Source organism: Epinephelus lanceolatus, chromosome 19 (genome assembly GCF_041903045.1).
Source record: "Epinephelus lanceolatus isolate andai-2023 chromosome 19, ASM4190304v1, whole genome shotgun sequence".
Lineage (NCBI taxonomy): Eukaryota > Metazoa > Chordata > Actinopteri > Perciformes > Serranidae > Epinephelus > Epinephelus lanceolatus.
The window spans coordinates 19,178,814-19,195,729 of NC_135752.1; the positions used below are offsets into that span (position 1 = coordinate 19,178,814).

The following is a 16,916-nucleotide window of genomic DNA, read 5'->3' on the forward strand; positions in this document are numbered from 1 at the left end:
GTGTCAGTCATTTATGTGCGTGTGTAATTTATGTAGACACTAGTAGCTTTTGTTTATTGCATATGTGTATAGTATATGTTACAGCTGTATTTTCTTAGGATAAATAATATAATATAATTTTGAGTCCATGGCTACGGCCTTGCTTTCAAACATGTTGATTATTGGGCAAAAGTAAATCTAACTGACGTTCCTGCATGTGATTTCATTACAATGTGAGGCCAGCTGCTGCTCAAGAACACAGCTGCCCAAAACATTAAAAACCTAAATGAAATGAGATGTTAAGTATGTTACTCATTAGAAACCAATATTAGGAAAAATCTCAGCAATGTTTTTCTTCCCATTTTTATTAAATGTCGTTTCTGTCTTCATCTCATCGGAATTTTTTATGAAAACCAGTATATTAAATGTGGAGCTGATTTATTACATTGTAATAATGCACATCTTCTTTTGGTCAGTATTTCTACAGCTTACAGGACTTTTTGCATGAGCTCATAACTTTCTGTTGTTTATGAGCAGCCACAGTTTAATTTTTTAAATCACCCAGTGGAAATGTGTCCTTTGGATGATAACACTGACACTAATATGGCAGCCAAAACGTGTACTGCGCTGTTTGAAGTCAGTGGGCTGATGTACAGTAAATAAGTCAACACCATGGCAACAGCCCGGAGCTAATGCCATTCATATTCCCTCACAGAGCCTGGCTGCGGTGGCCGTGAGCCAAATCTGTTCAGGGAGCTGAGAGGGGATGACACACATGCAATAGGTGCCGAGAGCCACCTATAGGATCCGCTTTTTGTTTTAAAGGTGATTTAAGTGATAAAGCCTGAGGGGGATTAAGATATGGAGCTGGCAGCGATGGCAAAGTTGTGGTGTTTTCGACTTGACATTCAAGTAATGCGGGTGTTGGCATCAGCGTGCTATCAGGTCAGCCTCCAAAGCTCCTGGCAGTGTCTTAACTCTCACTATGTCAAGCCCTCATGTTGAAAACATGCAGCTGAATCACGCTCCACATGAGTTCATTTTCTGACATTGCTTATTATTCATGAGGCAGTTTCTGTTTCTGTCAATATGTATCATGGGCTATGAACGAAAACAGAGTAGCATGTTTTGATGTTCCTGTTTGGAGCATGGCTTGATAATGCCCCACCTTTTACATATCCACTGAGAGCTCTGCCATTGATTCCACAAAGTATAATGATAAGATCTATAAATGACATAGCCTACATGATACATGACATATTTAATACTTAATGTAGGCTGAACTAAGCTGCATACTGAGCTATAGGAGACTTACAGCAGAGTATCTGACCTTTCAAAAACCTGTGGTGTAGAATGTGTCAGTGATATCGTGGATTTAGATTGTACACAAATAGTTCGCTAAGCAGTCAGTGACTAAATGGGCACTAAATGAAAGTCATTAAGAAAACAGATGTCAACATGTCTCAGGTTGGATTTTTGTAAAGATGTTCTTCAGCAGAGTGTGTGTAGCAGATGCTGCCTCTAAGCCTTGGAGATTGGGGTGGATGTTTAAATTAAGAGATTATTGAGCTGATGGTTTGTAAAGCTAAGCCTTTAAATGGGGGTAGCAGTTAAATATTCTTCTACTCTATCTGTGTCGATTTAATTATTTATCAACCGCTCTTTAAAAGGGCTGGCCGTGGGTTCAGTGGACCTTTTAAAAATAGTCCAAACATCCAATTAGCATTGCGAGTGATGTGCTGCAGCATATCAGGCATGTCCCTCCAGCAAGCCTTCAAATGCTGGTTTGATTTTCCACGCCAGCTGCTGTACATCCAGGGGGCAAATTAATCTCGGAAATCTGATAGCAGCTCCTCAAAAAGTTTAAAATAGCTGTATAAGAGGAAATATCGGCTTTGGAGTTGCATCCCATGAAATGATTATATCCCACTTGTGAAATGTGAGATTAGCTGTGACTGTCATCACATTTGTGACTGTAATCTCAAATCTGTGTATGGATTTCAAATGTTTCAAATGTTTTTTCACTCAGCTAGGCTGTGCATTAAAGATTCAGTGTGTATGATTTAGGGGGATATGCTAGCAGAAATATAATGTCGTATAATATTATGTTTTCATTACTGTATAATCACCTCAAAATAACAGTTGTTGGGTTTTCTTTACCTTAGAATGAGCTGTTTATTTCTACATATATAGCAAGATTGCTCCATATGTAGATTGCCATCTTGCACCGCCATGTTTCTACAGTAACCTAGAACGGACAAATCAAACACTGGCTCTAGTTTGGGCTATTTGCTTGTTCTTGCCAGCAACTGTATTTAGAAGCCCCTCTGCAACAAGAGCGTCTGAAAATCACAAATCACGTGAAACTGCTTTATTCAGTGTTTTCAGCAGTTTAAATCACAGGGTACGTTTGTTTAGGAGAGGGGAAGACTTCTGCTGCAGATAATCCCCCCCCCCGAACATCTGGATCAGGAAGAAGGTGAGCACACAATAAGTTATTAGGGACATATGTGAGCATGTATCAGCAGGTGTTGGGCTTGCAGCTCATCAGCGGCATACCCAACAGTGTAGGGGAAACACTGATTTGTAACATGAAAATGTTTTATTCAGTTACCAGTTTTAATCACCAGATCTATTTGCTTTGGAGAGGAAGAGACCTCTGAGGATAATTCAGCCCCAGGTAAAAAATGTCCTGAACAATGAACACTGGCAGAATTCAGGAGTAGCTGCAGCTGGTTGCAGTCTGTAACACTGTTCCATTAAATCAAAGCCAATATTTTTCTGCAAGTCCAATACAAAATATGCCCCTGGATCGTAACCAGTGTGCATCATGTAGCTGTGAACAACCTGGTGAGGAAGGCAGTGGGTCTCAAGGCAGTGGGTCTCAGGGCAGTGGATGAAAGGGTCAAAGCCTGGTCTTAGGCTCACTGCGCTGGCATGGCACTGTGAACATGATCGTGCCACCCCCAGTGGCAGCAGCAGATGGTGAGAGGGCCTCTGGGCTTTACCCTCGGGGCTGCTGGGCAGGGAAACGGAGCAGCCATGCACAAAATACGAGGCCACTGATTGGACCGTGCGTCTTAAGTTGCCATGGGCTGATAAGAGGCTAAGAGGAGCAACGCTTACATGCTTGAGAAGACGTATAATTATTTTAACCCGGTAGTTTCTGTGGACCTTCCACTTACCCATCAGGAGAGAAAGTAGCTTATTAGGTCATTGAATTGGCATTGGCTGAAATGCAGTCTGTAAAAATTGTATGATTTTTGATTTAGAACATCATATGCACAAAAGATAGAGAGCATAGTGGAATAATTTGTGCTCCTGCATTCAAAAATGATTGCACACATGCAAAGAAACAAGCTGACATTTTATTAAATTGTGGAAATGTATCAGTCACAATTTGTCTATTGAATATGAACTCACGTGAAGCAAAAGAAATGCATTGTATCCTATGGAATAACTCCGCAAATAGAAAGAGTATATTTTGTAAACTCGTGTAATAAACCAGTGCATTGTAACAAAAATGCTGGGGGGGTCATCGTTTAAACAGTGATAAAGCGAAATTCAGAAGTGCTTACATTCCCACAACTGGAGCTTAGCCTTTTGCTGAGACGTCTCCTTTGCTGTATAAGGAGAATCCAGCTTTGCACTTCCTTTAGTGTAAAACTGCAGAGGCACATACATCTGGTCAAACTTTCAATTACTTGATATTCTGGGTGCTAAAAGGCAGTTTCCCTTCAAGGCTTCAGCAGTTAATCTTACAGCAAGTGCCAGCATTAAGGCGATAATCACAGGACATGTGACAAAAGCACAAAAACTGTCCTTAAAGGAAAGCGAAAGAGACCCCTGAGGATTTCTCCAAACAGCCAAACCGGAGGGCATCAAAGTCCCTGAAAGAGAAGTCTCAAACCTCGCTGATCTCCGTGCACTTTCTGGACTTTTGTTTTGATTTAGCTGCACATACCCTGCAGAATATCTTTCCATGTTGGAGAGTATTGTGGTCAAACACTACTGGATTACTGCTCATTAAAGCTGCAGAGAACCCGCTGGGCTGTGGTTAATACACGAGACTTAATGGCCATTTTCAGTTTCATCTCCTCTACTCTTTTAGGGGAGGGTTATATGTGATGACAGATGCCCAGAATTAAAGCTCACAGAGCAGAATTAACTTTTCATGTATTTCCTCCTCACATCCTTGTTGTTTCTTTTTGGTCATTGCTTGCACAGCCGCGGGCTCAGTTCTTCTTCTGGTGTCTTAATTGCAATTTCATCAAGAATTTAAAGCCATGTAGCCTTCCCTATTCTCGTCACTGTCACTCCAAACTAGCCACCGCAGGGGACTTCAAGGGTATTTAAAGCAGCTATTGTGTGTCATAAGATAAGTCAGGAGCAGCTTGGGGAAGACTCACTTTCATCATTGTAGTACTGCCGGACCTCCTCTTCCCGCTCTTCCCCCTCCGAATCCGTCCTTCCCTCACTCTCTCTTTCATGGATTTATCACTCAAAGGCTCAAGCAGCTCAGCAGAATATAAATGAACAAGAGCTGTAGGATGGGGAAAGAGGAAAAAAGGTCGAGACAAAAATTGTATCTGCACATCAGCACTAGGACTTCTACAAGGACTGCCCTTTCATGCTTCACACCACTCAGTTCGGTGGTGTGGGTGCAATATGAAAATTACACTTTATACATTCCTCACCCATGTCCGTGACAAATGGAAATCGCTGGATGTTGAGTTGTGCGGGTGTGTGGGTGTGTGGGTGTGTGTTTTTGTGAGTGTGCATGCCAAATGTGATGTTACTTTTAGAATTATACATCCCACAGGATAAGGCTTTTATTATGGGAAGAGTTCATGTTCAAGCAAAAGTTTGTAAACATTTTTTTCTTCCTGGCAGAGAAGAAGAAAAGATTTATTCTATTCTTATGTTTGTGGGCTAAAATTGAAGCTACAGCCAGAAGCTGGTTAGCTCATTAGCACGGAGACTGGAAAACACCTGGAGACAGCTAACCTGGCTCTGCCCAAAGGTTACAAAATCTGTGTACTAGCACCCTTACTAATTAAAGGGTAACTTTGGTACTTCTTAACCTGGATCCTATTTGCCCATATTTGTATCTAAGTGAATAATGGAGACAACAATTTATGAAATTGGTCTAGACAGTGCTGCAGCCAGCAGCTTTGAAACTGGCTGCAATGGAGCACTTCAGGGCATACAGCATTGCCAATTTATGTCCACTAAAAGTGTTTGTTTTTGCTACTGAGAGGATCACTGAAAGGATCCCTGTAGAGATAGACCTCTTTGTTAAAGAGATCTTTTTTGTTTGATCAAAGACCAAGCCAATCTCACTCCGAAGTCGTTGAAATTCAATGCTTGGGCAGTGACTTGTGGCTTCAGATGCCAACAAAAAAGCTGTCCTTTAACGTTGGCATGATACACGGCAGGCCGCCTTTATAATTTAACAGTGCCCAGCCACGCCAGGGGTAAACACAATGGGACAAGAATGAGAATAGACAGCGGAAGTCTGAGTTGGGCGGGTGGGAGAGATGTTGGATGGGTCCAACAAACACTGACTTTCACCCGGGAAAGAGGTGTTTGTGTCATGTGAGATTATAACGCCAAACCCTGTTCAATTTTCCTAAACCTAAGTCCATGCTTTTGTTGCCCAAACCCAACCACATGGGTTGGTTGCTGAAGGAAAGAAATGTCAATTTGTGTTGTGTTATACCAACATAGTGTGTTTATTTTGAAAGAGACATTGATATGTGACGAGGTCTGAGTGAGAATGTGGTGCAGAGACAGACCCAAAATCACTTTCACCAAACCCACTAAACTCCATTTAGTGAATGATAATTTTATCATTTTAAAACACACTTCATTCACAATCAATAAAAACAAAATTAAACACACAAAAACTGTATTGGTTCATCTTTTCACAGTTCCAACAATACTGTTACTACACAATTACTGTTTATTTCAATGGAGTCTGGTGGGTTTAGTGATAGCATTTTTGGGGCTGTTTCTGGTAAAAAAAAATGGTCTTACTCTTTAATAAAAAGCTCTTTCTCTGTAGAGTCCTTCCACAATGTAATCAGACACTTTGAATTATAATCTGAGCCTGTCAGTGGCAAAAACATCGTAATGTGGACATATATTGATGGCGCCAAATTCCCTGAGTGGTTGCATTGTAATCTGTTTCACCAGTGGTGAACATGGGAAAGGGAGTTCAGGATGTAAAAATGCATAAGTTATCATTCATTTGTTAAATCTGTGCAAAAAACAAAGAAAGACACAAGTGCATCAGTGAGCTTTAGAAGTGCTAGAAGACAGACAGTGTCAGTCCTTATGTTAAGCTACACTTCATGAGTGGTATCAGTCTCCCCATTTAACTCCCAGCAAGAAAGCAAATAAGTGTAGGCTATTTTTCCAAAATGTCAAACTCCTATTCCTTTAAGGTTTGCATTTGCATTGTGCACGCGCACGCACGCACGCACACACACACACACACACACACACACACACACACAGGAATATCGATTAAAACTAAGCTTAAAACAGCATCTTTTCCTCCTCACCTCCTCCTGCACACACACACACACAACTGTCCACATGACCCTCCCTACCTACCATATGCTTCACACAGATAGTACACACTGCTGACATTTCTCTTCCCTCGCCCTGTTTTTCTTTCACACACACTCACACACAAACAAAATGACTCATGAATAAAAGCACAGCGCGGAGACACAACTCACACACAGCTGCACACACTTACAAATGAAAAGAGGCACATATGTGTGTGTGTGTGTGTGTGTGTGTGTGTGTGTGTGCAGGGACAAAACAAAAAGATGAACTGCAGGACATGATTGGGCATTGTTTGCTCTGTAAATTAGCGCTGATGAAAAAAATAGCTTGTCTGCAATCCACTGTAATCAAAACTTATGTGGAGAAATCTGCACTTGTCACTCTAAATATGTCTTAATATGAATGACAGCGATCATTGGCAGCCATCTATCAGGCTGGACCATATGTTGCTTTGGGTGGGGAGGGAACGAGGGCTTACTGCAAAGCCTGCCTTATCCTCCGGCATTACAGTCTCTAAGAAAGGATTTACTCTTTAATTCTTGATTAGATAGAATTTTCTCCCCAGTGTGCAAGCTCAGTGATACACAGAGCAGAGATAACCTGCCCTATTGGGAAAGTGTGTGTGTGTGTGTCCTTTGGCAACGCTCCCTCGCTGAGAAACACACACATGCACTTGCTCATGTACACGCTAACCTGGCCCCCCTGGTGTGCCATCCCATTTAGAGCCTGGGCTTTTAACACATTGTGATAGGGCTATTATTAGAAGCGATGTATTATCAATCAGGAATTAATCCTGATTGATGTGTTTTCACCCAACTGGAAAAGGACCACTTGCTACACTGTTTGTTTTTATCTCCCTGATGAGAGAAAGTGGTGCTTTCATTTTTTTTCTCCATGGGATGACATGAGAGAAGAGATTTTTTTTCCTTCTCATGATCAAACCACTTCTTTCCCCAGCTTCTCCTCAGGACGTGAGGAGACCGCTGAGGAAGACATTCATTTATTTAGTTCCCTCACTCATTTATCTTCCTCCCCCTCGTCTCTTTGCCTGACTGGCTGCTGAGCTGACTGACTGCCTGGATGGTTGGCTCCCCCTCTCACTGGACACTCACTGGCAGTTAACTCACGCACTGCGTGAGCTTCGCTGAGGCTGGGGTGGAGAGAGACACTCGGGCTGCTCGGGCTTTGGAAAGTGGGACCTCTGTTAGGCTTCTCTCTCTGTCTGTTTTGGTGGACTGTTAGATGAGAGCAGAGGAAATCTCAGGCTCTCTCTGCTCCAGCACTGACCACTGACCATCACTACTGTGCTGCATCCATGACTTTACACACCTGGCTGGTGTATGGGCTTGGAATTATCTTGGTTTGGACACTCTGCTTGAAACAGGGTGAGTAGGATGATATTTTTGGTGTTGAAATGTATGGAGAAATATGTAGTACGTGTGTGTGTGTGTGTGTGTGTGTGTGTAATCCTCACCTACACAAGCCTTTTACAGGCAAAGCAATCAATAACATTAATGTACAGCCATACAGACAATGCGCTGTATACAAATGTGTCATAAATACAGTAAAGTACTATAAAAAATCAACTTACAACATTTGCAAAATATTAAAACAACGCAGCAGTAGAATGATAAGAAATGGGCTGGCAAATGCTCCAGATCAAAACCAACTGTATGGATCACATTAATATAATGAACAACCCTGTTGAAAGGTGACTCCAATAAATATGCCCTTGTTCTGCATTTAATTGACCTGGGAGTTCAAATCTATGTCTCCCAACAATAGGTGATAGCCATAGGTGGCAAACTAAATTTCCCTACAGAGCAATAAAGATTGACCTGATTCGGCTTGGCTGCAACCTTTGTTTCACTGGGGGCAAAACAAGAAGAAATTGGGGTGATGTTGTGTGCGGAGATCCTGCTTTGCTTGATTTATATCTCAGTATTCGGTCTGAGTCAGATCACCTCTGATCCCAACTCCAGACCAGAGGGCGAAGAGAGCTCCTGGCCAGACTAATGATGATCAATAGGGGAAAATCTATGAGGCAACAAATAGCTGGCATAGCTGTAACTGCAGTGTATTATAGACTAATGTCTCTAATTTTCAAATGAATGTTATTTCTGTTCAAAGCTACACAGAAAGTCAAAAAAGGTGTTAGTATTAAGGGGGTGCACTGAACCATAACCATCGAACAACAACGCCAGAGGACAGTGAGCTTAATACCATAATAGCACACAATTTAATACCTATTATGTGTTACATAATGCATGATTACAGTAATCATCTTGAATTCATAATTAGTATAATATGTTTATGGTGCCCTAAAAGCTCATTTTGAGCATAACTTCATTTTAAGCCCCACTGAAAAAGCAAAACATAATATATAATGAGACAGGCGAGCAGTGGTGACCTTTTCTGAATTAAATCCAAATGTTCTTATGATAATTCTTAAAATCATGTTTTGTTTGTCCTCTGTATGCTGCTTACTTTTTCTTTCAAGGTGCCTTCTTCTTGAAATGTTTCCCAGAAAAAATACATATAATATTGTAATGAATGTAATTGGCTCAGTATTGCGATGCAGATGAGCTTCACCAGCAAATTTGCATGTTAAATGTACTCAATACCAATAATGGATAAGATTAAATGTCATGTCAGTCATGATAGATTTTGATATATACAGAGTTAATCAACATTTGCAATGCATACTGGCACGGGCTCTGGTTATGATAAATTGCATTTGTGCCATGAAAGCTGGAAGTCTTTCCAATATGTCCTCATTATGTTGGCAAATGCTCACATCGGGCAGCTTTTCAGTGTTTCACGAGTGTGGTGTGCAACAACATAACATCACAGTAAATTGATTGATCAGGTTGTTTGCCAGATGTAAATGATCATTCCGCTGTGTTGTATTTCCACAACCATTACCCAGCTCTAATGACATACTCCAATATTTATAAGAGCTTTGACTGCATGGTGTATCACCAGCAGGGGAGTATGACACATCCCCTAAAGGCTGGCATGTGCTTTCTGTCCCTGTGAGGCTTTACATTGATTCCAGCAGATTTCTAAAGTGATTTTTGTAAGAGCATTTGCCTGGGATTAGTTTGCTCCTGAAAGCTCCATCAGAGCTTTTGGTGGGCTATTTAACAGAGCAGAGGCGGCAAGAGGCTCGCGTCCGCTCTCTGCCCTCGCACTGAGTCCACAGGGCTGCACAGATAAAGAGGGAGGATTGGTTTCAGCCAAAGCTGATCTTCCATCTTGTGTGTGGGATTTTGGAGGTCAGGCACAGGTGTGTGAGGGGTCTGAATCTGCGGACAATCCCTTTAAGCTCTGGTGGATTTGTTCTGTTTAGGCTTAGCCTTACTTTCTTGAGAGAGATAGGCATTGAGACAGTGGCACGGGAGAAAATGGAACCAAAGATGAAAGAGGTCTTTGGAAAATTTTGTTTCAGAAAAGATGTGCTTTAAAAATCCCCAATTGTATGATGATCTAATGTGTGCTAGCTCCTCTTTTAGCAGCACAGGGACCAAACCTATTCTGGCAAATGATTATGTTAACTGATGATTTTTAGGCACCAGTTGAGAAGGAAGTGTAAACAGCATAATTAAGCTGCATGTTGATTTAGTCTCTCTCGAGTCCCTCTCTCTGTACTGTAGCTTCCACCACTTATAGGGTGCTGAGTGGTGGAGACATGGTTTTGAGATCACAAGCTGGAGCTGGCAGGCAGACAGCTTGGGATGGGGTGTACTACTGAGGGTGAGTCACCCTTAAGCACACGCTGGAGGAGAGGAGAGGAGAGGAGAGGAGAGGAGAGGAGAGGAGAGGAGAGGAGAGGAGAGGAGCAGTTGAGTACCGTCAAGATGAGAACAAATATCAAACTCCAAAGCAATGGTCCTTGTTTGAACTGTGAATTGTTTAGAAGGAATCTTGATGCCTTTGAGATGTACTTCTTTCAAAATACCATGCAAGATGCTGTTACAGTTGAACTGAAGCATCACTTTAAAATTAGCTCATTTGCACTGTTTATGTGCTGCATAGCTTCAGGGAGAAGGGCTGTGATACTGCAATTTAAGTCTACATCTGGTTGTTATAAAGATCATTTATAATTGAATCACAGTCAATGTAGATGCTTCTGACAGAGACTTGGAGTCAAGTGGTTGTTTGGGTGCAACTTGGAAAAGTTAAGCTCTAAAGCAGCAATATCCCAGCATTACCAACATAGGTGGATCTGATTAGGTTGGATGTAATCCAGCAGCAATAGTCAGTTTTATTTAATGTGATGCCAAATGTGTCAAAGCACTAGCCAAAAAAAAGTAAAATTAAATGTGTCATCAGCAACAAATTAAGAAGTTACAGTCTTGAAACTTTAGTTAAATTCATTTAAGTTCTAGACACAGACAAGCTGATGGACGTATGGCAAAGGTATGCTTGCGCAACCCAATGTGACACACATTCAGGGCCACTAAGGGCAAGCTTTCTGAGGCTGAGCCGCTAGGAGGGCTATAAGCTATGTATGCTATAATGATAATCAAATTTTATTTTGAAATAAAATATTTGCCATTGCTCATTTAAACAACAAATTTACGTTGTACAATATTCATTATTGCTTTAGTAAAATGTACCCTGTTTAATAATGAAACCCCACCCTCATGAAAATAGTTTGGGTCATTTTTTTGTATGCAACTGGGAAAAAAACATCTAATTCTAAAACAACATTTAGGCCTAGATAATGAATAGTGAGTGAATTTCCTTGCTATGCCACAACCCGCACATACATTTTGATGCCAGTATAGAAAGGAGAAGAAGATGAAGGAGCTGAAAAGGGATTTAAACCCAAATAATGATGAAATGACCAACATTTTTCAGTCAGCTCAGAAAGCTGTTCCAAGCCAGGCTAAAGAGGCAAATGATAGCCAGGAGGCTAATGTTACAGCTAACATTCCTCTTAGCCAAGAGGTAGCTAGCATCAGTGAAGGAGCCAGGCCGACCATCACCTGTTAAAATAATAATATAGATGATAGTGCCTGTGTAGCCCCCACCACTGAGAAAGTCTCTCCTAATCTACATGTATGCATTGATATGAGTAAACCTATGGAGTACACCAAATTTTGGGAGGGCCTGTTCACTGGACCACCTTTGGGTTCCATTTTGTAGTCTTTATGTTGTTTTATCTATACTACTTAATCTCTGTATTTCCAAGTGTCCTGCCAACCAATGAAGGGTTTTTGGATATAGAATAAATCTGTGCCAGACAAGACACAGGCTAATGTCTTCATTTTCCAAATCTTTCTTCCTTTTATTTGAAATTTAAATCTTTAAATCTTTATATTGATAATTACAATGGTGGTGTGAGCAACGCCTAGGGTCACCATCAGTCAGGCATGTCCAAAGACCGGCCCACAGACCAATTTTTTCCATTCACCTCACAATGGCAGGACCATGATACAGTTTGAAGACATGCACCATGTAGGAACTATGCAGGTGGAACTAATGTGTTTTCATAAACAGACAGTAAACAACCAAATTAATGGTTACCTTTAGCAACAGACATTTCCTGCTACGTAGCAAATATAGCAACAGCAAAAAAGTGTAAAGTTGTCAGCAAGGGCCGCCACTTTCAGGAGTGGTGAAAAGTTATATGAAACTGTTGCATTTGGCTCATTTGTATGTTTGCATTTGTATTTTTTTGTTAATAGTCCATATGGTGTAAGAAGCAGCTGGCTCCCAGGTACTTTCACATTATTTAATCTGACCCCCATTCACAAAGTTTGGACACCCCTGCTATAGGTCCTGTGTGGGTCTCCTGCCTGGACAGTATCTGTGTACACTGTATGCTATTTCCTCCATAACCCCCAAATAGCAGCAAAGGCGCCATTGCTTATGCATCCCAGTGGCTCTCCACAAACAAGCTGCCACATCATCTTAAATTGCACCCTAACAAGTTGTCATGGGCTGTTCTGTGTGTCCCCTGCAGTCCAGGGTCTGCAGTGCTATGGCTGCAACATCATCCAGGGCCAGAGGTATGTGGATGTGGGTTGCTCCAACCCAGAGGTCATCACCTGCACCCACTCGCACAAAGGCTTCAAACACCGTTTCTGCATCAAGACAGAGAGCAGTGAGTAAACCTCCGTGACCAATATTTAATGACTAATCAACTGAAATCACAGTTTTCTCTCCTCTTTATCCTCTAACCCAGTGAGCTAATGCATCTCTGTGTGATACTTATTTGTAGAATATTTATGGGGGGGGGGGATTATAAAATCATGATGAATTCACTCTGGCATGCCACTGGACATTGGCATAATCACTTTTAATCATACTTTCATGTTAATGTTCTTTGTCCGCTGATGTGAATATTCCATTGCTCCTTCCACTGAGGATAGTTACATAACCCCACTTTGGTGTGCTTTGATGAGTAAATTATAAGTCACTCCTTGTTTGATGTTAAGTCAAATGGAGGATGGGGACACCCATGACAGGAGAGTGATGGTCAGATGAGTAGTTCTGCTGATATCCATGGAAGCGTGGACAATCCAGCTGTTCCTTTGCTTGATGTCTAAAGGAGCCACTCATGTTGAAAGGGCTGATGAGGCACCTTTTCCGTGCGCTCGGAGAAACAGCAAGCTCAGAAAAGGACTGACGACGGCCCGTCGGAAACACAATGACAAGCACTTGTGGGTCAAAATCTCAAAACAGTGTCTTGGCGGTAATCTGTGGCCAGTCAGCCTGTTAATCTTCATGTGACCCCGCCAAACCCAAATCTAACAGATGCTGGTAAAGTTCCATAAGAGTCTTAGAGTTCTACCCTTTGTCCTCAAAAACATGACATCTGTCCTTAATCCATAACCAGTCCAGTGTCCTTCTCTCCTGGGCAACGTCCTCTCACTTTTCAGCTGCTTCCAACATATAACAGAAGTGCAAAGTTTTTGACTGGCAAAAATGTCTAGATAGGCAAGACAAAAAGGTAAGTTCAATATCTTTAGTTCATGTGGCTAAATGATTAATGGGAAAAATGATTTTTGAAACTGGTCCAGCACTGAGTGAGAGCGCTGCAGCAGGGAGTGGCGAAACAGGCTGCAATGTAACCACCCATGGCAACATGCCGGCTGCAGCACAAATATTGTACCAGTTTCAAAAATTGTTGTTCCAAGTAGACATTTAGACTCAAAAACATGGGAATATGAGTTCCAGGGTGGAAAATACCAAATTTACCATCACGAATGATCGTTATAATTTAATTGAAGAAGACAGGTTGATCGTTTCATGTTGACCTTGCTGCTCTCTTGACCTGATCGCTCTTTGTTTTCAGCTTTGGGGGATTATAAATGACAGAGATATTGTGCCAGTCAAATCTCATCACAGAAACTACCTTAAAGGTCCAGTGTGTAGGATTTAAGGGCATTTATTGGCAGAAATAGTAGGCTATATAATATTCATTACTTTTTTATTTATTAGTGTATAATCACCTGTAAATACCGTCAAACGAACCGTTATAGCCATATCTACATACAGAGTGGGTCCTCTTCCACAGAATCTGCCATGTTGTTTCTACAGTAGCCCAGAACTGACAAATCAAACACATTCACATTTTTGCGTCAGCCACCGTAGTTCTACACACTTGGAGAAGTTTCAGGTCTGCATCCTCACTGCTAGATGCTACTGTGTCCTACACTAGACCTTGAGTTGAAAAATAGTGGAGATGCTGACTCAGGTATAGAACTCCTATTTGTTTAGATTTCGCTCTTGCCGATTACACTGCTCTCAGACCCAAATTTATGCATTTTAGTTTCACTGGTTTTAAGCTGTAAGGACTCAGAACAATCTATATATCTCACAGAGTGTATTACAGTGTTGGAAGAGAATGTCCAGATCATTTGCAGCTCTCTGGATTTAGATATAGGGTGTTCTTTTTTTTAAAAAAATAAAGATGGTACTGATTTTAAATACATACTTACATATAGTCTGAATTTCATGGAAGTGCACTGGAAAGGACACAATGTCCCGTTTGCCAGAGGCTTGGTTTCTCAGCTGTGAAGACATACGTGTGGAGTGTGCCTTTAAGCTCTCTAAATGTCTTCCTCATTACACACTTGCAGTGTTTGGTGCTTACATATGCATTTATTTTTCTTGCTGAGCCAAACACCAGCTCGTCACTCTTCACTGACTGGCTGTCTCCCCTCCTGTCCCTCCAGCGGCCCTGGGTATCGTCCTGACCAGCGGTTGTGCCACATCCAGACACTGCCAGCAGCACGAGTTGCCAGGGGTGCGCATCCACTGCTGTGACTCAGATCTATGTAACAGCGCCCCCTCCTGGCATCCGTGCACGCTCCACTACATCTGTGCACTGTTCAGCCTCTTGCTGCTGAGGATGTGGTTGTGATATGGAGTCAGCCTGGAGAGGAGCATCACATCTGTGGACTATGGGAGACACAACAACTCTTATGTCTTAGCTGCACATGTTTAGGACTGAATGAGAGTTTTACTCAGTGTGGTGTTACTGGTGAGCACCTTAGCTTTTGTCACACTGTTAGCTCAGACATACAGTCAGAGCAAAGGCAAAATAACCCTGTGAATAATCAAAGTAATGATGAAGCAGCTTGCAGTCATCAGTGAATTTATTGTGCACATCCACTCACTCAAATTTAACTTGAAGTATGGGATATTATGGGACATCTGTTGCCATGGAAGAAAGATCTTTGTCAGAGTCATAATGTCAGTTCATAAAAAGCTTTCAGCCAAGACACCTTGCATCAGCAATGCAGTTAGTCTACACACTGACTTCAGGTTAATAAAGACTTACATCCACTACTACTGTATGACATGAATCAGTTTTCTCTCTTCAGCAGTTCATTATCTTTATCAAGATCAAATCCTTGTGTGCAGTGTGTTCTTTTAAAGTCACAGGCTATTTATTTTGCAAAGTTAAAGTTACTTTTTTTAGTTTGCTGTCCAGTTCTCAATGCTAAGCTTGGGAAAGCACACTGCATGCAGTTCTGTGTAGGAGTGTAAGAAATATTGTACAGTGAAAGCATGTAATGTTGTGAATTATTGTATTAAAATGTTTCATATTTTTCAAAAGAAACTGCTCAGAACTCTGCATTTTTATTATACTGAGACATACCATGAATGTCACATGCTATACACATAATCATAGCAAACTGAACAGGGTTTACATGATTTCAAGAGAATAAATTAACCTGTTAAACAGTAGGCCACATGATATGAAGTGTTTTCATGTGTGTATGAAAATGTGTAAAGCTGACATGAAATAAATAAAAATAAAACTTTTTTTACACTAATTAGAATAAAACAGAGACAGAACAACAATAATGGACTGCTATCAAATGGTCATATATTCACTAAAATACACCAGTGAACATTTACACAATAACATTATTTTCATACAAGCATTTCATAGAAGGTTTTTGCTAGTTTATCATGTACTTACACTTTATGTTTTGTGTATCACTAACCTGTCATAAATAAAACATACTGCATATTAGCCTCTACAAGCCCATAAAATCTAAATAAAAGCAGCATCATTGCCAGAGCAGAATCTCACACGAGTCTTACACAAGGACACTATTAGTACATTTGGTACTGCACAGCTTTACATTTTTAATACACAGCACAGTCCACTTACATTATGCTGGTTATTTGCATGTGACAAATGTGTAAATAAATATATGAAATATACGAGAAAGAAATCAGCCAAAGCAATGCAATGGAAAAAACAGCAATATATTGAGCCATGTCTCACTGGAATAGTTTGCCAATTTACTTATTTTTACTAATTTTTAATATATATATATATATATATATATATATATATATATATATATATATATATATATATGCATTCTTTTAAGTTGGGAGGACTGGTTATTTTATAACTATACCATTTATTGAATGTAGTGTAAATGTAACATTTGCTAATTTTATGTATTTTCTATTATGGATCTCAGGAAGAGTAGCTGCTGCTGAATGAAGCAACTAGTGTGGATCCAATCTAGTGTGGATAAACAATGAATTGATTTTTAGGCATACAACATCTATTAGGCTAAACCTTGCATCTTTTGGTGAGATTGAAATGCTCTATACATGAAGATTTTAGGTCAGCAGCCCACCTGAACAGCATCTGAACCCAGGTCACTCAGGTGTAATCAAATCCCTGAACACTCAGTCTACTATTACATGATTTCACCTATGTGATGAATTCATAATCTGATACTCCACTTAATCAGTATCAAGTGGTGTAGCAGTACAGTATGCATGAGTGCACCTGTGCAGGTGAGACTGCTTTCCATTAAACCGTGCACACTATTGGTGCACACACCACAAATCGCCGCATATGATGC

At 40.9% G+C, this 16,916-nt stretch overlaps 1 protein-coding gene across 1 annotated transcript; it reads left to right on the forward strand.

Annotated features, from left to right (window-relative positions):
• Positions 1 to 7,699: 7,699 nt before the first annotated feature.
• Positions 7,700 to 15,640, forward strand: LOC117270054 (uncharacterized). Its single transcript, XM_033647479.2, has 3 exons — positions 7,700 to 7,943; positions 12,533 to 12,673; positions 14,751 to 15,640. Exons 1-3 carry the CDS (start codon positions 7,874 to 7,876, stop codon positions 14,936 to 14,938), a joined length of 399 nt encoding a protein of 132 aa, XP_033503370.2. The 5' UTR covers positions 7,700 to 7,873; the 3' UTR covers positions 14,939 to 15,640.
• Positions 15,641 to 16,916: the final 1,276 nt, after the last annotated feature.

What these genes read in the sequence shown, in the direction of transcription:
- LOC117270054 (XM_033647479.2), top strand. Translation starts at nt 7,874, where the DNA reads ATGACTTTACACACCTGGCTGGTGTATGGGCTTGGAATTATCTTGGTT. An exon ending in GACACTCTGCTTGAAACAGG is followed by an intron (nt 7,944 to 12,532) that starts GTGAGTAGGATG and finishes TGTCCCCTGCAG; the next exon opens with TCCAGGGTCTGCAGTGCTAT. An exon ending in CTGCATCAAGACAGAGAGCA is followed by an intron (nt 12,674 to 14,750) that starts GTGAGTAAACCT and finishes CTGTCCCTCCAG; the next exon opens with CGGCCCTGGGTATCGTCCTG.